This window comes from Dermacentor albipictus, chromosome 2, assembly GCF_038994185.2.
Source record: "Dermacentor albipictus isolate Rhodes 1998 colony chromosome 2, USDA_Dalb.pri_finalv2, whole genome shotgun sequence".
Taxonomy (NCBI): domain Eukaryota; kingdom Metazoa; phylum Arthropoda; class Arachnida; order Ixodida; family Ixodidae; genus Dermacentor; species Dermacentor albipictus.
The window spans coordinates 142,635,667-142,659,505 of NC_091822.1; the positions used below are offsets into that span (position 1 = coordinate 142,635,667).

General features: G+C 48.0%; 1 protein-coding gene across 2 annotated transcripts in view; it reads left to right on the plus strand.

Annotated features, from left to right (window-relative positions):
- LOC139056129 (spidroin-2-like) overlaps window positions 1–23,780 on the plus strand; it is a 30,009-nt gene extending 6,229 nt beyond the window's left edge. Inside the window, exons 2-5 of one of the 2 annotated variants that reach the window (XM_070534027.1) lie at window positions 2,620–2,822; window positions 15,591–15,686; window positions 22,375–22,462; window positions 22,496–23,780. In XM_070534027.1, the coding sequence (XP_070390128.1) occupies window positions 2,620–2,822; window positions 15,591–15,686; window positions 22,375–22,462; window positions 22,496–22,614 (506 nt within the window). In that variant the 3' untranslated portion in view covers window positions 22,615–23,780. Of the gene's footprint in view, window positions 1–2,619; window positions 2,823–15,590; window positions 15,687–22,374 lie in introns of both variants that reach the window. The other variant, XM_070534026.1, reaches the window with a different exon arrangement.
- The last annotated feature ends 59 nt before the right edge of the window (window positions 23,781–23,839 follow it).

Sequence of the window (23,839 nt, forward strand, 5' to 3'; positions counted from 1 at the left end):
GCTGATGTCAATGTATGCTTGGTGAGGATATGATTGGATCATGCTAAACCTTTCCTCATCCTCCTTTATTCTTTTTTGGCACCGCGGTGCGTCCTCGTGTGCGGCGCCGGAGGCGAATTCTCGCTTCGAGCTCACAAGAAATTTTTGTTCTGCGGTGTCGCAGCTGTTGTTATTGCGCTGCTCACATGCACTGATTGTTCCCTGTTGCACTTCCCTATTGTGGAAAATGTAAAGCCGCACGTGTGGTTTTTCTTTGAAGCATGTGGTGCTTACTGAGTAAGGAACAGTTTTACGTATTAACCTTCACAATTTCATAAGCAGGAAACTAGCTGTTGTGGCTAGGTGAACATTGGCCGTCTTTACGAGCGAGACCAAGAACTTGACAAGCAAGAACTGACCGCACGAACTCGAAGTCTAGCTGTCGGAGGAGCTTGTGGTTCAGTGTTATTAGCGTTCACACCAAGTTGCCCAGCCACGTATTCGATCTTTTAAGATCGCTCACCAACTCAGCAGTTACTTGAACATCTATACTTGAACTGTACTTGAACATCTTGAAGTTAGATTTCCTATTAAAAAATAATATATCTGTGCAAAGTCGTAGGCAGCATTTCTCCTTCCATTATTTCCTTAAAGAAAAAAACGACAGATAACGCTAAGGGAGAAAATGGTGACGGGAATACTCAAGTGCCAGTTTGTTTATGTCTGCTTGCTTGGTTGTTTGTTTGTTTCGACAAAGTGCACCTGGCTACGCCAAATGAGCTAAGCTGTCGCTCCATCACTACAACTATTTATTTATTTATTTATTTATTTATTTATTTATTTATTTATTTATTTATTTATTTATTCATTTATTTATTTATCAATAAATAATGACTGCCACTCTCGCAATCCTATGTTTAGCCGTAAAGAGTCACTCATGCCTGTTGCTGACTTTCGCAAGATATGATTGCGTGACCGCTTGCGTGGAGTGTGTCCAGTTACTACTGCATATTGTTTCTTTATATTATTTCATCTGCATGTGTGTGCGTGTGTTGCTGCCACTATTGTTGTTGATGTTGTTGTTGTTTCTTTTGAATTTAAAAAGAAAGTATAAACTTCAGCAAATTAATCGGTTATTATGTATAGTGCAGTATCCGGCGCAAGAATCTTGCCGAGACACGCGGTCACATAATTAGGTCTGTCAGCTGTTACTGACAACCAGAAACCGTTGTAGCGCTGATGTATTTCTAAATGATGCCTTCTCAGCTCAACTGCACGCTTTTGGTTCAATAAAGCGAGCGCATCTGAATTAAAAAGAAAAGGATTTTGGACAGCGTGAGAAGAGAGTTTTCTTCAGAACAGTATCCCGGAATTGGGAACATTGGTTGCGCTTACTAGACAATCACATAAAAGAAGACAGGACAGGCGCAAACTAACAACTGAGGTTTATTCGAGAAAAAAAAAACACTTATATATCACACAATGCCAGCGCAGGCGCTTCAGGGTATCAGCAGCATAATCAGAAAAAACCAATGGCGTGGCTTACCTAAACATACTATCTAAGAAACGTGCCTCCCTATTGTAGAGCATGACCGATGTGTCACTGATACATGCTTGTCCCTTCTTTTTTATGTAATATGATTCAAGAAGTTCTCGTGCTTTGTCATTATGGCACTTGCGCAGGATCTTAACTTGGTCGAGCAGAGGCCTGCATTTGTGGTCTAAGCAATGCATCGGTAAATGATGCAGGCTGACAATGACAAATGCAGGCCTCTGCTCGACCAAGTTAAGATCATGCGTGTTTACCTTTGGTGTCTATTTAATGACAGAGAGAGAGACGCTCAGACGGTCCTGGGCTAATATCACCACGACAGCCACCACAAATTAATAACCGCCGTTCTTTTCACACTGGTTCCGATACAATCGTGCAATGATGCAGCTTATTTTCATCTCGCAAGAACAGTGAATATCCAAATACATTCTTTCGGGCAAAAATCAAACAAGGCAAATGGTTTACAGGAAGATGAGGGATATTAATTGATCAACGATGGCCGTCGTATAGGGGATGTGCGGAAGCCGTAACGTCTATCCATTTTCCTTTTAACTTCTTGTCTGTGAGTGTGTGTGTGCGTGGTGGGTGTCTTTACAACAACTAAGCCAACAGTTGGCACGTAAGGGAAAGCCCGGTCTCGAAGCCAAAATGTCAACCCCCTTGTCGGGAAAAGAAATAACATTTTTGGAAGAAAGATTAAAATGATGATTTGCAGATGCTTTTGTGAATGATGTGCGCATGCCTATGCTGATGAAGCTATAAATGTCCGGTGATTTTCAAATAAACTTCCAGTTGGCAGTCAGCGCTTGTCTGTGGTATTTGTTTCCTTGTGTCCTCGTCTTTTTCGCGCTGTTTCACCTCAGTTCTAAGGACAAGTCCGTTTGTCCAAACATTGGCTCCAGGCTGAGGCTGTCCTTGCTCGCTTACGGTTGCTTATATTTTCGGTGAAACATCACCCTCCTTTTGAGGTTGTACATTCGGACGAGCCGCAAGCTTGTCATAGAGGGCTGTACTGCTTGCCGGCTCTTATTCACTTTGTCTCTTTGATCGCGCATACAAAGCGCGCACGTTCTTCTTCACTCTTTCAGCGTGGGCCAACGGCGCGACTCCAGCTGCGGCCGCAGCCCCAGGAGCGGCTCCCGCTGCCGCCGCAGCCAGCGGCGCGCCGCAGCACGGAGCGGCGGCCGAGAGTGCGACGGCCGCCGCGGCGGCAGCACCAGCGGGCCACGGTCAAGCCGACATGGCGCGCAACGGGGCGCAGCACAAGACGCACAAGTGCACCAACGTCAAGGTGACGCGCTCACGAGGCAGTAGTGTTGCGCGAGTGACGATTATACGCTGGCGCAGTCTTTGTCAGCCCGCGTTTTTATGCGTCGCATATTGCAATCACTCAGTTCAGCCCTCGGGCGCGGCCGGGCAGCCACCATTGACCTTCAGCGCAACCACGTGACGTGACGTCACGACAGCCGGAGGAAAAAGCTGGGCCCCAACTCGCGCAATATGCAACGCATTGTTGGCTTAACCAAGCTAACCCTGGTCATTTTTTTTACGTCCACTGCCCAGGGCCGGTATTTTGTAGCGATGCCTTTTCCGATTCTATGCTTTTTCAGGCTTTTCGCGCTTGGCCAGTGGTCAGAGCGACGGTCTGCCCACATTATCAACGGGATCAGGCGGCCGTGTCTGGTGGATGATAAGAATAGCATAGAATAAGGCATAAGGCATCGCTACAAAATAGCGGCCCAGGAACGAAGGCCTCTCCCGGTGCGATCGCCGCTTTTTACACCTGTCTTGTGTCAGTGTACTTCGCCCTACAATATTCCAACCTCGTCGCAGCCGCCTAAACTTCTGCCGTCTTCGATTGCGTTTCCCTTTCCTTGGCCACTCCTTTCTCCACTCTATAACAGAACTTGATCTACTTTACGCTACCCCTCCCCCTTCCTCCTTCACAATACATGGCCTCATCGACTCTGCTTCTTTATTGTCATGTAATGTCACGTCATCAGGAAGACATCCTCTTCCCCAGTCGTAATCAGCTACCAGCCTTCCCAAGTGTCATCGAGTACCACGACTCGTCGGGGCTCTCGGCGAGACTCTAGGGAATTTCTTCAAAGACGAATAGCCTAACGGCTTTTCACCACCTCGGGCCTCCTGATCCGCCTCAACTTCGCTTTTGCTGGACCACCTCCTGTGGGCTATCACTAGTCCACTCCTCCGGTCGAAGCCACTGGGCCTTCCCGGCCGGGCTGTTCCGCTGCTGCCGTGGCGACTCTCTACCTTTCTTCCTCCTTCTATCTCCTATATCTTTCCCCCTGCTGGCGCTGGGCCGTGCTCCCGCAAAGGTTGCAGAAGATAGTGCCAGCCTTTCCTCCTTTCCCTACAAGAACCACTTCTCTATCTCTCTCTCAGGTCATGTAATGCGTGCAGAGCAGATGACCGCTGTAGCTAGTGATAAAAAAGTAAGATATACAGCATTCTGGTGAGTTGTACAATCTAGAGCCGTATTCTTAATTGATCACTTTCGGAAACACTATATTCTGCGTGTTGTAACGTGCAGAGTGGTGTCTCATTGTGGCGATGGGCATTCTGTCTGGTGTCGTATGCAATGAACGCGCACCGGAAGAGAAATAACAAAGTAATCGAGCAAGAATACGGCTCCTGGTTACACGTATATCTTACTGTTCTTTCTTTTTTAAAGCGTAGCTCTAGGCGCCCATTGAGCGTCGGCCTCGGCATCGGTGTAACCGGCAGAAGGAACGAGCTGACCGAAGGATGAAAAAATTCACTGGCGATTACGATACTCACTAATGCATAATTTGAGTGCTGTTCTATACGTGCTATCTCGAGATACATTGGCTGGTGCGGACAACCTGCAAACGGGAGCAAACATTGCAAATTGAGCGTAGAGTGGCGCGACTGCTTCGCCAATCGGGAGATCGCGAGAAGCAGCCCGTTGGTGACGTGAGTGCGCGATTCACAGCAACCGCCGCAGACAGACCTCCGCTCATGCAGCGCTTTGTGTCCATATATTTTCATTTGTTTATTTATTTTATTTCAACATACTGCAGCCCCGAAGGGCTATCGCAGGAGTGGGGAAATACAATGCATGGAAAAGCGTAAATAGAGCACTGAACATCAATGATTAGTAATATACCATACAATTTAATCGAGGGGTAAAGATCTTACGCAACCAGGCAAGGCATTCCACAATTCTACAGAACTGACAAAAAAAACTGTATTTAAACGCATAATTATGATGGTGAAAAGTGGACATATGCAACTCATGGTGGTGTCTGGTGCATGGTTGTGGGTCCAGCGGGCGCGATGTATTTGCTAAGTAGGGAAAATCGTGGGGAGGTAATTACAGTATAAAGAAACTTCAAAGATTCAATGTGACGACGAGAAGAGAGACTGGCGAGTTGAAGACTAAGAAGATGGGAACTGGGTGAAAAATACCTGTCAACGCGACGATAAATGAAGCGTACGGCTTTCTTCTGGACCGATTCAAATTTGTAGATGTCAGATATTTTGTGTGGGTTCCACACGACAGAGCCATACTCCAGTATTGGACGAACCAGTGTTTTATAAGAGAGGAGTCGTGTACTAAGTGGGGCTGAACGTAATGTGCGTTGCAAGAAGCCTAACCTTCTAAGCGCACGGTTGCACATGAGTTCGATGTGATGTGACCAAGATAAATCGTGAGTGAATAGAAGACCTAGATAATTATACTGTGAAACATCTCCTAGAGGGTAGCCATTATACGAATAGGAAAGCGGAGAAGGGAAATAACGTTTGGTAAATGATATAGATACAGTTTTCCGGAAGTTGATTTGCATCTGCCAAGTCTCATGTCATGATTGAAATGATGCAAATGAATCATTAAGGATAATATTTCACAAAACACAATCACCTGCATATATGCGGATTTTAACAGGAATATTACTTGGTAGATAATTTACGAAAATCAAAAATAGAAGCGGATCTAATATTGAACCTTGAAGCACGCCAGACGTTACACTGCAAGTGGAGGATTGAGAAGACCTAAAGAGTACGTACTGAGATGCATTGGATAAAAAAGAAGAAATCCAGTTAACCAATGCTTGGTTGTTAAGAATAACAGTAAGGTTTTTCAAGAATTTGGAGTGTGACACAGTGTCGAAAGCTTTTGAATAATCAATAAACATTGCATCAATTTGATCACCTGCATCGGAGACCGGGATGATATCGCGAGTGAATTCACTAAGCTGGGTTGTGGTGCTAAATCCGAATCGAAAACCGTGTTGAGCATCAGATAAAGCATTATTATATTCTATAAATTCAATTATATGTTCGTAAATTGTGTGTTCAAGTATTTTACAACAATGAGATGTCATAGAGATGGGTCTGTAGTTTAGTAAGGACTGCATATTCCCAGATTTGAATAGTGGAAGAATTTTAGCCGTTTTCCAGGCAGAAGGGACAACAGAAGTCGAGAGATATTTCTGAATAATAACAGTTAAATATTGACTAGTCCATAAAGAGTATCTAAAGAGTAATGCATTGTCTATATTGTCGGGACTACCTTTCTTTTTTGGATCCAGTTTTAAAATCAAATTCAGCACACCCTGTTTCGAAACAACAATGTCGTTAATATAATTATGGGTCTGCTCTATAAAAGGAGGAACAACGGAGTTATCAAGTGTAAAACAGATTTACCGCAACTATTAAATGCATTTGTAATCATAGAAGTATCACTTGTACTGTGTCCTTTACTTCAAAAGTGTCAGTGATAGATACTTTTGGCAAAACAGAGCTCCAAAATTTGCGTGGATTATTTCTAAGCAAACCTGGCAGTGTTACCTGGAAGTAAAAATCACGAGCAGCATTAGTTTTGTTTCGAAGTTCCTCCATAAAAGCACTGAATTGTACAATAAGAACAGAGTCACCGGTACGTTTAGTACGCCGAAAAAGTCCAAGTCGTCGTGACAGGTGCGAAATTTCTCGTGGGATCCAAGGCAGCTCTGAATTCGTCTTTTTTTTTGTTTTTTAACGGTACAAAACGCGTGATGCAAAAAGTAGCGAGATCACTAAAAATGTAATTAAAGTATCGACAACGTCAAAAAGACTAACTGCTTCAAACTGGCTGAAGGAAGCACTAAGTGTATCAATTATACCAACTCTAGCACGGTTCATATCGCGGATAGTAGAATAAATATTTCGGGTTTTCCGTACAGTATAGGAAATGGATGTAAAGACCGCTTTATGATCCGATATGCCGTCAACGACAGCACATTCGTAACCATAACCACAGACCTTAGGGCTGAAAAAAAAAGATCTAAAATTGCCGTGTCTCTTGTGGCATCCCTGACCACCCGAGCCTTAGCTCGGGTGCTCCAATCTAAATACATGTAAAAGGAGAATTCGTTTTTTCTCGTCAACCACTACATCAAATTTGACTAGGTTTGTTGCATTTAAAAGAGAAACTTAAAATTTAGTGACCGCTGGTTTCGAATTTTTGATTTAAGTCGTCAATTTTTTATGAAAAATTGGCAAAAATCGCAAATTTTCAGAGAACGAAACTATCACGTTTACAGCTCTGTCTCTCTGCAATGAAAAATTGTATCGAAATTATGTGAATTGCATCTAATAGTACATCTAAACCGGACAAAATTGATATGTTACACGTGAATGTCAAACATTTAGTATTATGGAAACACAGACTTTGCAGAACCCTTGTACACAACGTAACGAAGTCACGTAAGATATAAATTGATATAGTGAATTTGTCCGCTTTGAATGATCTAATGGATGCCATTTACAGAACTGCCATATCTGTTCTTGATGCAGACCTAATAATTTGTAAACTTCGTGCTTCTATTGTTTTTCAAGCTTTCGAATTTTTGAAAAACGAATTAACCAAATTGAGGCCCTAAATCGAAATTCCGCGACCAGCAGTCACTAGAATTTATCTTTATCTTTCAAATACAACAAATTTCATTAAAATCGGTCCAGCGGTTATCTCATAAAAGCGTTTCTTCTTTTTACATGTATTTGAATAGGCCGCGTCGGAGTTGGGCACGAGCTAAAGCTTCCTCTTGAGCCGGAAGTCTGTGAAAAGTTCAATGCTTCTCTGTATAGTTGGGGATCACGGCCTAGCCGAGATAACGACGGTCAGTGTATATCGGGGACATTAAAATCACCCGTGCATATTACATTTGACCAACGAGGTACTATTTCTTGGATGAAAGCATTCAAGGAAACCAACGGGCCTGTGATCAAGTTAGGTGGGCGGTAAAAGACACCAACAACAAAAGTCAATGACTCAAAATAAACTTTACGCCAAACCGACTCAGTTTGAGAAGGAGCAGCAAGCACAGAAAATTTTAAGTCGTTGTGTAGATATAAGGCAACGCCGCCGCCTCCACCTTCTGTTCTATCAGTTCTTGTAACATTAACGCCTGGTAGCGATACTTCGGCATTGGAAATTTCACTATGAAACCACGTTTCCCTAACTACAATGGTACGGGGGAAGGAGGACAAGGTTAATGACAACGAACCAGGAAACTTGTTCACTAAACTTCTCGCGTTAATATTTAAAATTCGGAGATTATCGGGGAAGACACATGGGCGTCATCGAAAATTAGGAGACGACCTGGTATCGTGATTACGAGACTGCACAATCGTGTTAGTCCGCGCGTCCCAGTTACAGCGCACGTTGTCAATAAATAAGTGTTCGTGTACTATTCGCGTCGAGGAGCCGCTGTTGTGGTCAGTTCCAGTTGCCTCCCGTAGCTTTCTTCTAATAGATCGTACGTTGTCTGAATAGTCCTCAGATATGCGTTAACTGTCTGGAGCCCTTCAGCTTAGGCGCGTTTTTAAGAATTTGAGCTTTCTCACGAAAATCTAGAAGTTTCAAAACAATGGGGTCGGTGCGGTCTTTGTTACGTCTACCGATCCTATGGCACCTTTCATTTTGTGGGCAATCCATGCAAAGGGTTCCTGTGAAAAATTTTGTAACAACCTTGACTAATGCCCATTGTCATCATCTGAAGATTCAGAAATTTCATGCAGAATCAAATTATTACGGCGCAGTCTATTTTCTAGGTGGCGTTCAGAATCGAAAGCTAAATCCTTTTCTCATTAAAAGAACCAACTGTACCTTTTAATTCATCCATCATTTTTTTAGGTACACTAGATGCAGTGCGGCATGACTCAAGAGCGTTAAGACGCAGCTCAGTAGCCTCGAAGCGCGAATTGAGAGAAGAACGAAGTTCAGAAATATCCTGTGCTATTTTATTTTGTCCAGCAAGCAGTCTGGAAAACATGGTAGAAACGGAACGTTCTCTGTGAGTGGATGCCGAGTCGCCGTCGGAACCATCCACATCTCCACTCGGTAACAGCGCAGGTGTTCCAGAGCCAGTGCCAGAATTTCCTCCAGAAGTACCCTTAGGTACCCTTGATCCCAGGTTTAGCTCAACGTCTCCACTTAAACAAAACAACTCACAGAATGCACAAGCCGAGCACAAACGGAGTAAATGAATGAACAACGGTTTGTGGGCAAGTAAACAGCAGCGAGTGACGGTTATCTGAACGGATACAGTGATCGTTATCTTAGTAACATACCTGCACCATAAAGAAGCACCGCGTGAGCATTGTACTGCATGCTGCCTCGCCCACTGAAGCTGCACTGTGGCTGGGGGTCTTTGATATCCAATGCTGACGACGTCACAAAGTTGGCCTTGACAACATTTTGTTGAACCGGTGGGCACTTGACACTTTCCTGGCAGGCGCAGCGGACAAGCTAAGATTATCACTCGGCATAAAGAAAGGAAGGGCAATTCGCATGCACCCACAGTGATCGGCAAGTTGTTTTGCATTGGTTTACGCATTCCGGACCACTCAGTGCGCCGAGAAATCCAGAAGGCTGGCAAGAAACTGCACGGACAATCGTACGTGAGGCGACATTGTCACGGCCGTGCTGCCGCGTCCACTGAAGACCGTTGTTGGCGCTGCCACATTTAAGCCCAAGAGCCTGGTAAGCCGGTATCAACCTGACGACGTCATGATGCTCGCAGATGGTGCGCAGTAGATGCTGTTGACGTGCAGATTCAATTACCGCTTGCCGAAAATGGAGCTTGCGCCGTGAAGACGGCTGGGTTCGATGTTCTAAAAAGAGAGCGAGCGCGGAGCGCAGCGGAGGATGAAAGACGGCGAAAGCGAATAGGGCGAGGAGGAAAGGGGAGCAAATCAGAGAAGGTGGGCACGGCGAAAGGGTAAGCAGTAAAGCGGAGTGCCGTATGAGACGCGTTCAACGGCGGCGACCTGCTACTAGATGGCGCCATAGTAGTGTACGCTGTCCACCGGTCGCCGATGACGTCATTACTAAGGCATGTGACGAGCGTGTCCACCAATGCCATATCTGGAAACAAAGTGCTGGCGTAGGCTTCGGAACCGCTACGCATGCGCTACTTTGCCTGCGCCGCCACCGATAGAGATTGCGCTCCACGCGAGCCACGTGTTCCTGTGTTCACGCTCTCTCACTGAACAATGAGAGACATAACCGGTGGAAATTCTTCGTCTGCCGCTGCTGCTAAACGAGCTGCTTGAGCAGAGGCTCAGCGCCGCCGCCGAGAGAACCCTGCCGTTAAGATTAAAATTCTTTGCCTCAATATATCGAGAATTGAATACACCTAATCAGCTGCGCTCAAATTTCGCATTGGGAAGTATCGTAATTGTCGGAGATTTTTTTCTTTTTGTCTTTCGTTGTTTCTTTCTTTCTTTAACCTCGGCAGCTGTTACTAGAAGTACTTTCTCCAGTTTTCGTGGCGTCTGTCGCCGCTACTGACACGATGATAGGCTCAATTAAAAGGATAGATTAGCAGTTTCGAGAAACGTTCAAAGCAGTGTCGTTGTTGCTGTTGTTGTTTCCTATCAGGCATCTGTTTCGTACACACTATGTGGGATAGACAACTTGAGCAAATCTGTAGAGGCTCGTCTTTCTCTTCTCCTTTTTTTTTCTTTATTGCTCCACTTCGTGTCTGTGCGTTGTTTGCTCCTTTTCACGTTTTCTGGACATAACAAAGGCTTCAGCGCTCCTTTACGCCCACGCGGGATTCGAGTTCGACACGTTTCTGCTAGCATGCATTGCCTTCGGGATCGGCTCACTTCCATACTTCGACTGCACTGCCTTACAGCCCGAGCGGACAACGCATTGTTCCCCACAAGCATGTCGCAAATTGCGCAGTTTCGTTGACATTTCGTGGGGGCTCCATTGTATCCCACCTTTTCACGGCGTTTGGCAGTTAATCTTCGCATGCATCGTAAAATGTGCGCCTACGCCACAGCACACGTGTAGCACACAATCATAGAGCAGACCCTCTAATGACTCCGTGATGATTAATGGTTGTCGCCGCGCAGGGGAAATCTGCACGTTGCGCAGAATGCGCTCATCGACGGTGGTGGTTCTCCAACTTAGTTCGTAGCACGTACTGACGCGAACTCGTTCGGATGTAATGCGTTACTGCAGACACCTGGCAAATTCAAGCGAGTTGACAGCCGGTAACAGTTGTCGCTGCAAAAGGTACAGAAACGATCTCGTTTCTTTTTAAACCAGTAGAGACTATCGGTAGTGATGGTCATGGATAGCGTCAGCTCCTTTGAAATTCGATAAAATTTCATTCAGTGACATTTTATATAATGTGACCTAAAGGATGCGTGGCAAACTCAAGCGCGCGACAGATTCGGGTAGAGACCGGCGCGATATACACGCAGTGACTCCACCACGTGACCTCATCGCGTGATCCAAGCGGCCGCGGATTACGGCCCAGTTTTAGTAACATATCTTCGGGACCGATCCACTTTATTCGGCGTGAAAGCGGCCGATCGGACGCGCCATATCAAGGGAGGAAGGTAAAGAAACCGTATGGACTTGAAGGCTCAAATAATATTTGGGGTAGTGAGGATATTTAGGTGCAGCCTGTTTCTTTGCGAAACTCCGTAGACACTACGGCCGACCACCGGCACATTTATTAAGGTGGCACAAACGGCTGATTATAAGCCGATTCGTTATGTGTATAGCGCATCCCGTTTGTTGGTGTTCCCGGTTAAAGACAGACCCATCGATTTAACCCTTTCAGTGTTGCTGACATATACCGGTATGCTTCCGCGTTTCTGTCCCGCAATGTCAGTGGCGTAAACCCGTAATTTCTCCATTCTCTCCAGTCGGATGTGCGCAGTAAAAGGAAGTTGGCAAGCTCCGAGGTGGTTGAGTCAGCCATAGAAGCATATTTTCTCCTCTCCATGGTTTTGCTCAGTTTGGGTTTTTGTTAGCGACTGCGGAACGCTCTCCTGCGTGGACGTGGGCACACCGCGCGGAGCGCACACGTATGTCCGCAGACGGGAGGGATGCATGGCTCCCGGAACTTGTACACACTGCTACGGCGGCGATCCTCCGTTCAAACATTCGCGCTGTAGCACAAGACCACCTCTCTCGTCTGGTTCTGCCATTTGTCACATGCTTATAGATGGTTGTTCTTTTTTTCTGTTTTCTTGTTCTGTCTCCCGCTACTTTTGGTCACTATACAGCGTGCCTCCTTTCCAGCGACGATGTCGCTTCTTTGGTCTGTGTCTGTTCTTTGGTCTGATGGTCTGTGTGCTGTCGTCAGGCTGGCTCTGGCCTCTGTCGTATCTCGTTCATCTGTTGCTCTCTTCGCTTCGTCTGGTCGAGTTCGAATGAGCGGCAGCGTTCCTGCCTTGAGCGTGGACACATGATCGCCTTGAGATGGCTGCTCGCGTGGCGCCTTCAAATGCTGGTTGGAGCGGTGGCTCTTTTGACTCGGAATACGAGCCAAGCTGGGACTCAGGAGATGACAGCATGTTGTCCGAGAGAGGCAACTTCAATCGCCTCGGATTCCGACCCTGATGCCGTGAAGGTGTACAGAGAGCGATGGTGTGCTCGAGCCTGCCTGCGCGTTTTATTCCTCTTCTCGGGTATAAAAGTGTGGATAATACCGAGAAAGCAACTCCCATTATCCGTGTCATTTCTTCCCTGCTACATAAAAAAAATTCTGGCAGAACCTACCTCATGATAAATGTCGACAGTAATGCGATTACCATTGAAACAACGTAGAGACGTATTGGAACCACACAAACACGTTATGTATGACGCGTGTATGCAGCACTAAGTGGCACATAGTTACCCAAGTTGGCGTGAAATACGGTCATTGAAGAGCGACGCAAACCTGTGGTACGTGTTCAGTGACCGTAGTTGCCATCAGAGAGGGTCACATAAAGAGCTGCGCATACCTATCACGTACTAAGTGACCCAAGTATAGGCGTCAAAGAGGTTCACTGAAGTCCGGCACACGCCTCCTGGCACATAGCCAGCGACCCAAGTTGGCATCAAAGGAGTTCATTGAAGAGTGACGCATACCCAATGGTGCATACCTATAGTGTTCGAAGTCGGCATCAAAGATATTCATTTAAGAGCCATACATTCCCAGATCCACACACACAGTTCCTCATCCCCAGTGAACTACGTCGGCGTGAAAGAGGTTCGCTGAAGAGCGCCGCCTAAGTACACGTGCCACAGACCCACTGACTCAAGTTGGCCGGACAGTTGCTTTCGAACCCTGTTCCCTGAACACAGCAGCCCGATGCTTTAACCATCGACCTTATAGACTACCCAGTGATCCGGACTGGTGGGAAATTATTTATTTATATATGTATATATATGGTTGGTACCCTGAAACTACGTGACGTACTAAGACTGCTAATCGCATTAAAATAACCCGTTTTGTTCGCTTTTTAATATCCGAGAAAAAAAAAAGAAGAAACCGACGCTAGGACTGTGTGGTCTGCGAAAACAACCGACACTGAAAGGGTTAAGGATGGGATCGCCACAAATAAGCTAACGGCGCTCTTAAAGAAGCATAGTCATGAGTTCATGGCGGAATAATTAACTGCAAGCTTCTTGAGATTAAAGTCAGGTTTCTTTCAGACTTTTTTTGAAGGAAAGGGGGCTGCATGGTATCGTCACGCCGAAGCAGTTGTGTCGGTGGAAGTAGGTGCTCGTTTACCACGTACCAAAGCAGGAACTTTCCGCCAAAGCGCCTCAAACGGAGCAGCTTCGCTCAGAGAGCAGCGTTCGCAAGTGATGCAGGTATAGAAAAAGCTCTGTTTGTTCCTCCGATGGCGTGGTTCTTAGTTGGCGGATCGATCTGTTTGGTTAATTCGGGCAACGAACGACACTCTAGCCTATTGAATAGGTGCACGCGGGGTTCCCAACACCTTATACGACCTTCTATAGTGAAACAACTGGCTGCTAGCCACACGATACAGAGCAATAGCCTGGTCTGCGATGTCCTTAGATGTCCGGGGCCGCACGCGTGTTGTCTACTGAAGGAAGCGGCGTGTTCTTATCCCTGTCTGAAAAGACTGAGTAACCCGTGGAACTTTGTTCGTGTTTGGGATAGGAGCTTGCAATTGTTCCCCTTGAACGAGGAATTACTAGTAAGCGTGAGTGATAAGCTCGCGGTGACTACGTCTCTGCTCTTTGTGCACACCGTCTATCGCTACTATACCGATTCAATGATTTCGTGAGGTCTTTGGATCGATGTTCGGCGTGGCCTTTCGAATTGCATCGGTCTGTTGGAAATATGACCAAACTTTACCACTTAGAGGAAGTAAAAGTCGTAACAAGCAGACTCATTTGCGATCAAATACGCGAACGACACGAAGCAAGAAAGAAAAGGATATTGACGCGCATACTATCGAATATTATCGACAAATGCTTGTCGAACATGACAAGTTGCCAACGTTTCTAGGTCAGTTCCATTGAAATATATGTATGGGTGGTCAGTATGCTGTTCTCTTCCGCCGTAGTCGGTCGGTCAGTCAGTGTAGCCCGGCATCGGCGCGTTAATATATAGTACACTGCATGGTCACAGCGTTGTTGTTCCAGAATGTGTTCAATGTGTAGTCGTGTAGTGGCCAATTGAAGCGATAAGCTGTGGCACGCATTTCGTCTGTGATGGCAGCACTTTCACCGCGTAACAAAAGTTAGTAGGGTAAATAGCGTTTATTGAGGCAAAATTGACTTGGGCTATGCTGCGCCAACCACAGGGTGTTCGAAAAACAAGTAAAGCAGCAAAAGCGGCATCGTTCTACAGTTTATGTGAAAAGCCTGTTTTGTCTAAGATCTTAGCATGTCTTAGCCAGTCAATCAGTGGCACCAGTGGGTCGTCTCCTAAAACTAAAGCCGGGTGCAACAGGTGTAAAGGCATTTGCAGATGATATGATTTGCTCAAAAGTGTTCGTGTTTCAATATGTGTACATGTCAGTAAAAATTGCCGTGGCTGAACGCGGTTAAAGCAAGTTTGTCGAGCGATAGCACGGTTTTTTGCTTTGGGAAATGACGCAGGCGCTGCTCGGCGCCGTCAGCAACTACCGCATCTACAATGGCATCACGCAACACACAGACGCTGCTCGGCGCGGCAGCAGTAGCGAGCGAATTGACCTTCAAGTTGCGTCTCTCTTCAACGTGAACTAAGCGTCGAAAGCACCGCGAATACGAAGCTACCAGCACTCGGCGTACATTGTACACATCGCAGATCGCTTTCAAGATATGGACGCCCACGCGGCGTACGCAGCAGCCGCTGATAGTGGCAGGCCAAGTCCCACTTTGACCTTGGCTGAGCTTGAAGGTCAGATTTACGGAACGAGGCGTTTTCTGGGTTTGTACCTGGAGTATAAGAGCTAGCGCTCTAATAAGCATGCAAATTCAAAGCCCACGTTGGAATCTAAGTGATGCGAAGCATTCGTGAAGCATTTAATTAAATGCTATAAAACTTAATCTTCTGCACTGTGCTTTACAGCATCAGCAGCAGCCACGGCCTGCTTTTCTCGCGAAACCGGAAGGGTTCGCCAAAAGCGCTTCCCTTTAAAACGCAAACTCGCTGACGCCGCACGACAGTACACCTCTGAAAACACATCGCTCGCCATGTGGTTGCCGCGTTGCGCTACGCGTCTCGAGATCCCGGCGGCAAAACAACAAGACTGAGCCTCGCTTTTGTTTCTGTCGCAGCTCTTCTCGGAATGCCGTGTGAACTGCGAGTACATGGTCGAAGGCAAGGGAGCCTACTTTATCTTCACTGACGGCGAGGACGGCGTGCCCTGCAAGGTGAGCTGTGTCGGTGTTCACGCCACTGTGGACTAAGCATAGACTTCAACGTCTCCGGAATTCGCGCACGACCATGTCGTGTTGAGTACGTCGTATGTCGACGTATTGTCGAAGCTAAGCGGCGTCGTGGCTGGTCAATAGTTAAACGAGGAGAACCATCGGAACGCCGGGTACTGCTGGCTTTCCATTTGCCGCTGAAAAGTCCAAGTGTCCGCTCCGAGCGCGACAGTTGCAGTCTATGGCAAAAGGTGTACACCCCCCCTCCCCCCTTTACCCCACCCCGCTTTCCCATTCTTAACAAGGAAAAGCAGTATACTTGTTTTTAGACGGCGGGTCTCTATAGAGCCGATTGTGAACTTTCGCATGCAGCAACTGTACAGCTGACCAGTTGACCGAGATTCAGATTTCTTACAGCGCAAAGAAGAGCGTAAGCACAAACGGAGTATACACTGTAATGGAATGGAATGGAAAACTTTATTCACTCTTTAAAGGTTTTAGCGGGTCGAGGCCGAAGTCTTCATTCTTGAAGCTTGAGTCCTCTTCAGCCATGGATGGGCCCCTAGTCCAGGGCTCCACTGAGCCGGGCCGCCTCGCACGCGTGCGCTATTAGAGCTCTTTGAGTCTCTAGCTCGCGGCTGGTGAGCCAGCTCTCCCATTGCTCCGCACTTGGTGTTTTGTGTTTGTGGAATGCCTGGTTTCTTGTACACTCCCATGTAATGTGATATAATGTTGGCTTAGCTCCACACCACGGACAGGTTGCGCTATACTGCGTGGGGAACATCCTACTTAGTAGGTGTAAGTTTGGAAAGGTGCCCGTTTGCAGTCTCCGCCATCCTGCGGCCTCCTCCTTTGTTAATGATTTATGTGGTGGCGGATATTGATATCTTAGACCCTTATAGAGGTTTAATAGCTCTGAATAGCTGTTCCCGCAGTTGATCTGTGGCCCCTCTGGGGCGGTTGACGTTCCTGCTCGGCTGGTCATCCCTCGAGCTAGGCAGTCCGCCCCTTCGTTACCCCTGATCCCTGCGTGGCTTGGTATCCAGATAATGTTATGTGTGGGTTGTCCCTCAGCGATTGGAACTCTGCTGAGGATCTTGAGCGCCGTGTTACTTATTCTGCCTCTTATATAGCTCCGGCACGCCTCTTGTGAATCTGTTAGAATATTGAGCGATATTCCTGTTCTATAACCTTCTTCCGCTGCCAGTGCGACAGCAATTTCCTCTGCCTCGGTTATGTTAGCCACCTCGGCCGTGAGTCCTGTGATTAATTCTCCTTGATTATTTACTACTACCGCTGCCGCGTTGTTTTTGTGTGCGTGTGAGTATAGGGACGCATCGGTATAGACTGTATTGTCCCGATGTCCCATCGTCTTTTCGTAAAACTCTGCCCTAGCCTGTCTCCTACTCGCATGGAGGTTTGGGTCCATGTTGCGGGGGATAGGTTGTATGCGTAGGTTCTTTCTTAGTGGGTCTGGTATTGTGGCCCTGCTACTTTGTGATTTTTCTACTTCCCGACCTAGCTTTGTCAGGAGCGCCCTTCCCGTCGTTGTATTGCTGAGTCTTCGTACTTGTGCGTTGAGCTGGCATTCCCTTAGTTCTTCAAAAGTGTTGCTGATTCCAAGTTGCATGAGTTTGTCGTTGGATGTGTTCCTTGGGAGGTGGAGAGCTGTTTTATACGCTTTCCGGAGGATGGTCTCCACTTGCTCTTTTTCGGTTTTGGTGATTGCATGGTACGGCAGTGAGTATGTGACCCGGCTGACTATCAGGCTGTTGACCAACCTGAGTGTGTCCTCCTCTTTCATGCCATATCGCTTGTGTGCCACTCTGCTAATCATTCGGCCCACCTGTCCTGCTGCTTTGTTTAGCAGGCAAATTGTGTGGCTGCATTTCCGGCTTCCTTGCAACCACATGCCGAGGATTCTAATCATCTTTTGTTCCGGGATGTTCTGTCCTTCTAGCCTTACTTCGAGCGGGGCATCAGTGGGGTGTCTGCCCACCCTGAGGAGTTCAGATTTCTCCGTGGAGCATCTGAGGCCTCTTTGCTTTGTGTATTCTTCGATGCAGGTGGCAGCTTCTTGTAGTGCGTCTTGTTTGTCCCCTAGTGAGCCTTGAGTAGTCCAGATCGTTATGTCGTCCGCGTACATTGCGTGACTGATTCCTTGGATCTTGCTAAGTTTCTTGGTAAGGTTGACCATCGCTATGTTGAAGAGTACTGGCGAGATTACTGAGCCCTGCGGAGTGCCCTTGCATGGCGTTTGAAAGGCGTCACTCCGTAGGTCTCCTAGGCCTACTGTCGCTGTTCTGTCGGTTAGGGAGCTTCTGATATAGTCATGGACTTTCTTCCCGCAATTAGTGGTGTTAATCCCCTCCATAATGGCGGCGTGGGAGACGTTGTCAAAGGCTCCCTTAATGTCGATGGCCATGACCACGTTTTCCCCGTGTTTCGGCATTGTCTCGAGTACCTCTTCTTTTAGCTGTAGCAAGATATCTTGGGTAGACAAGTTTGCCCTGAAGCCGAACATGGTGTTGGGGTACCATCCTCCGTCTTCAAGATGCGTTTGGATTCTTCGAGTCACTATTCTTTCGTACAGCTTGCCTAGGCATGATGTAAGCGAAATTGGTCTGAGATTTTCAATTTGGAGTTTTTTGCCAGGTTTGGGAATCATCACCACTACGGCGTGTTTCCACTCCGCTGGTACTTTGCCATCCTCCCATAGTTTGTTGAGGTAGAGGGTGAGCTGATCAATTGCTTCGTCGCTGAGGTTTCGAATTAGCGAGTTTCGGATTTTGTCCGCCCCTGCTGCTGTGTTCTTTGTTGCAGCCCTTACAGCCTCGACGACCTCTTCTCTTGTGATGGGTCGGTCCGTAGTTGAGTTTTCGTCACCCTGGTAGTCGCCTCGGTAGCCTTCTATCGAGATCTTTCCGTAGCATTTTTCCCGTACTGCTTGGAGCAGTTGTTCTTCTGTTCCTTCATACTGGTGGATTAACCTCTGAATGGATTTGCTGCTTTCCGCCTTGCTCTTGCTCGGATCCATGAGTGTTCTGAGGATATGCCATGTTCTGGCTGTGCTTAGAGTGCCATTCAGTGAGGTACTAAACTGCTGCCACCCCTGCCTTGCCAGCTGCGTTGCATACTCCTCTGCTTGCTGAGTTATTTCGGCAATTTTCTTCTTAAGCTTTCTATTTAGCTTCTGACGCTTCCACCGCTTGGTTAGGCCTCGTCGTGCCTCCCATAACCTGAGGAGTCGTTTGTCCACTTCTGGTGCTTGTTCTGTTCGTTCCACTTCTTTTGTGTAGAGATCTCTTATTTGTCTGAGTTGATGGCTCCAATCCTCTACCGAGGTTATGTCCCCTTTTAGCTGTTTACAGTGGACTCTAAAGGCATCCCAGTCTGTTAGACTTGCCTTGCCAATCTTCCTCCTGGTGATTTCTGCCTCTGTGCTGACCCTGATGATGTAGTGGTCGCTGCCGAGGTTTTCTTGCAAGTTCTCCCATTCGACTTGCTTAGCGCCCCTGACAAAGGTTAGGTCGGGACACGTGTCCACGCTTACGCTATTACCCTGTCTGGTGGGTTGGCTTTCATCTGTGAGTAGCTCGCAGCCTATGTTTTCCGCAGCCGTGCAGATACTGCGCCCTTTCTTGTCTTCGATTCTACTGCCCCACTGCGGACTCTTCGCATTGAAGTCTCCTGCTATTATTAGGGTGTTTTGCCCTGCAAGCTTCTTCGCTTCCGCAAAAAGCTTAATGAAGTTTCCTCTGTTTTTAGGTGGGCTATATAGATTGATTACGAAAGTGCTCTTCGCTTTCTTTTTCCGTTTTGGAATCACTTCGGTCACTATATGTTCTAGATGTGTCTCTTCTAGTTCCTTATGTGTTATGGTTGTTATTTTGTTGCTTATTAAAGTCGCTGTTCGTCCATTTTCCTGACACGTATATCCTTTCAGGGTTGGGATGCAATTTGTTTCCTGTAATAGTATTAAATCTGGTGGATTTCCTCTAGTGTTAATGAACTGTTGCAGGAGCCCTTGCTTGCGCTTGTAGCTCCTGCAGTTCCACTGCCAAATCTCTAGTTGGTTTGGTCCTGCCATGTTGATGTATTGGTGTTATTTGTTCCCTGGGATTCTGATCCAAACCTGCGCTCGTTGTAGAGGCGGTCTCTGGCGTCGTTTACTGTTCTCTGTGTAGTTTGATTCTTTACGTAGTTGCGGAAGCTCTGGTCTTGCAGGGCTATCTTTTGATTGAGCTGCTGCATTTGCTGCTGCATTTGCTGCATGAAAGCTTTGAAGTCTTCAATTGAGGTGTTCCCCTCGCTAGTTTGCGTGCTCTCTATATGTTGCTGCGGCGGTGGTGGCGCGCTAACTGGTGAGAAACCTGCCTTTCTCATCTCTTGCATTTCCTGAATTAGGTCGTCTATTCTTTTCCTGAGCTGCCGGGTTTCTTCGCGGCAGAGCTCAAGTTCCTTTTTAAGATTACTGTTTTCGGCACAAAGCCTCTTCTCGTTTTCTGTCTGCATGCTTGTGTTATTGGTTATGTTGTTGTGCGGAGCAAAAAGCGTTTTGGGAGGGCCGGCTCCCCAGCTCACCTTAACTCCGCCGCTTTTCTTCTGCTGATTTGGCTTCGTCGTGGTCTGCTGGCCCGCGCCGCCCAGAGGTGGGTAGGACTCGTCCCTCTCCCGGCTTCGGCCCTGGCCTTGACTGTGGCTGCGCCCTCGGCTGCGGCTCCTGGATTCACTCCGGTAGTCGGTCTGTCGCTCTTGATCTTCATTCCGGAACCAGCGCGGTCGCCTTGCTCCGCTTCTGCTCCTGCTGCGTCCCCGCCGCTGCTGGGCCTGGGGTCCCCATCGTAGTTCGTTTGTCGACTTTAGGCGTTGTTTGCAGTCCTTCGTGCCCGCCGCGTGGGAGCCCCCACACAGCAGACACTTGGGTGTACATTGATGATGTTCTTCCGGATCTTTCTGGCCACATTGCTTGCAAGCTCTGATTCCGGGGGTCGGGCAGACGTCCGACCGGTGACCTTGCTGGCAGCAAATATAGCAAACTTGCCGCGTTGGTCTGTATGGATAACACCACATCTCTCCCCCGTAGTACAAAACTTGCTTGGGGAGGATGGGGCCATCAAAGGTGATAACAGCTGTGCTAGATCGGCCTAGCATTCTCGCCGCTAAAATCTTCACCCCTTGCGTGCGTGTTCGTAAGTTTGTCTTGAGTTCTTCGGCGGGGGTCCCCGGGTCCACCCCGTGAATGACCCCGCGCAGCGTTCCCTCCGGCGCCGCCACGTGCGCGTTGACGTCGTAGCTGTGCTCACCAATCTTCAGTTGCGTGATGCGCCTGACTTGCTGAGCAGCACTTTCGTTGTCTGTACTAATTATGATGATGTTTGAGCCCGTGCGGAGCCGGATGATGAGGTCTTCAGCCCTGCATCCGTGTCCGGTGGCCGCAACCACCGCTCGCGCCACTTGGTGTGTCTGCAGGTTTTTCACTGCCAGTCCCTTCGGCCGGAGGACTACCTTTAAATCATCTCTGGGGAGCGGAGGCAGTCTCCTCCTCGGCGCTCTCTCTCCCTCTCCTTGCTTGGTCACAGCTGGTGCGCCATCTGTGCGCTTCGTCGAGTCAAGGGGATTTTCATTCCCTAGCTTCTTTCCCGCCAAAAGTTCTGCTTGTCCGCTACGTTGTCGTTTTCTTTGCCGCTTGGATATGGCGATCTCCCAATCCGCATCTGTGTCCTTGCCTTGATTCGCTTGTGACATTGGTGTCGCTGGGGTGCTGCCTTTCAGGGCTTGAGTAGTTACCGCTGCTCCGTGGGCGAGGGTCTCCCCGGCGGCGTCGCTGAAATCTTCATCCATAATATCGTGTGTTTCCGCCATGAAACTTGTCGAAACTTGGGGTGGTAGGTGTGCTAGGTTGGGGTTGATGACTCGGGAAATCGCTCCAGGCTCCTCTGCCGCTGGCCGAGGCTGGGAGGGCCGTGGAGCCCCGCTACCGTGTTAGGCCTAATGGGCCTAGCTTCTGCCGGCCACGTAGGGAATCTTCAAGCTCGTGTAAATCCAAAAATAGTGGACCCACCGGCTCGAAAATGGTGTCCTCGTGGTCCGTTCCGCTTCCGGCGTCGGTTCCGACCAAAATTTGGACGGTCCAATTGGGTTAGACGGGTCAAAAATCCCGAAAACTACGGAGTGCATGTGAAGAAGCAGCCAGGGTCCCTCGATCTTCTTCTTCTTCTCGTATACACTGTATTTTTTACAGTATACACTGTAAAAAATATCTTACGCACTTTGAGGCTTATTATCATGTCCCCAAGCAATAATTTTCATATGCCTTAAGTCTGCGTTTCTGCGATGGCTGTTGATACGCGCATGCCATTCGTGACCTAAATGTACCGGGATAGCAGCGTTGAAGGAAGGAAATGCACTCAAGATCGATTACTGTTATCGTTGGGGAACTATTATGATCATCAACAGAAGTTGCAAGATTTTTATGAAAGTGCAGGACACGGGACACAGGATAATCCTGTCGTACGTACGCTACTTGCTTTTGCGGGGTTTTCTTTTCTTTTTTTTCCTTTTTGCTGTAAGCAATGTGCGCTTCTGTTTCCCTGCATTTTTTCTTCTTCTTTCATTAAGAATAATGTTTGTTCGGTCACTACGCAGCTTCTACTTCCTAAATATGGCCCCTTCTGTGCACCTCTCGCAGACCCGGACCCTCGACGGCCAACTGCTGAGCGGCGCCTGCCACCAGGGACTGTGCATGGTCAAGGATCAGGGCGCTTCCGGTCCACACAGTGCGGCCGGTGCGGCTGCGGCTGCTGGTGCAGCCGCAGCCGCAGTCTCGCCGGGTGCCGCGGCCGCAGGAGCAGTCACGCCCGCGGCGGGTCATCCGGCCGCCCCCCCTGCACATGCCGCGGCTGCCGCTGCCAAGCACAAGAAGGCCTGAGAGAGCTAGAGCGTGCGGAAGTACCTGCCCAACAGTGGCCTCCGAGATTGCCGAACGGGCGCCTTGCGCAACTCTTCAACCGTAAACTTCCAACACTCCTTCCTCATATAGGCTTCGTGGACCCCTGTACACACAGACCTGCAGGAGTGAACGGGCGAAATGTGTATGTACAGTGGTGATTCTGCGGGAGTCACTCGATATTTCTCAGCGCCTAAGGGTCACGAGCTCAAGCGTGAGCCAGAGCGTTTAGAGCCGGGCGCCTGTCGTCTGTCTACCTCGCCGTAAGCTCTTCGGTCGCGGCTGCTGACGTCACTGTCGGCATCGTGACGTCAGTAGCGGTAGCCAGGGGAGCTGCACGGTGCATGAGCTGGCGGTACTGGCGGAAGCACAAGGCAACGGTAGGGTGTGAGAGGAGAGAGAGGGGAGGGAGGGGAACATAGAAAAGATTATAGCGTTGCATGGACTCTGGCGCAGACTCGTAACTTGCCTACGGCCTGTTGAGGCTGGATGCACCGTGGGGACGAGGCATAGAAAAGTGCGAAGCAGAGGTATTTTTCTTTCTTACTTCCAACATTTGTACCTCAGAGTAGCAACGTCTTTGCAAAAGAATGTTCATTAAACAGTAATTCAGAAAAAAAAATTGTTTTTTTCACTGGATTTGGTGCGGGGTCCTCTCAAAAAGCAAAACGCCTGCTTAGCCCGCAATCTTGAAATATAGCTCATTAAGTGGCACGTGTGATAAAAGAATAAGCTATCCCGCCGTCTGTGCGAAAACAGAAGGAAAAAAAATAAAGCACGCCTCAAGTTTCTATTGTTTGTGCATTGCTCGTATATCTGTTAGTTCCCAAAAACGATCGCTGGAGACGGCCGAATCGCACGGTCAGTAAATTCCAAGATTGACACGAACTGTGCGCGATCTGCACCGCGCGGCAATCTCGGAGGCCATGACTAACTCACTATACGAGACCTTACGAAAGGAGAAGAGAGGTGCTACCACGTCCAATAGGCGTCGCGTGTGGCGACCCGAAGAAGGGAGTGGACGCACTGTATACGAAATTATCACGTGTATGGCGAGCATCCATCGTCGTCGGACTTCAGCAGAGTAGCCACTGGCATCGTCGTGTTGTACAGTAATCCGATAATAAAGACATGTATGATTGCTTCGACAGTGTTTTCGCGTAAGCTATATAATAAGTGCGGTGGCCAATCCTTGGCGGCCTCCTAA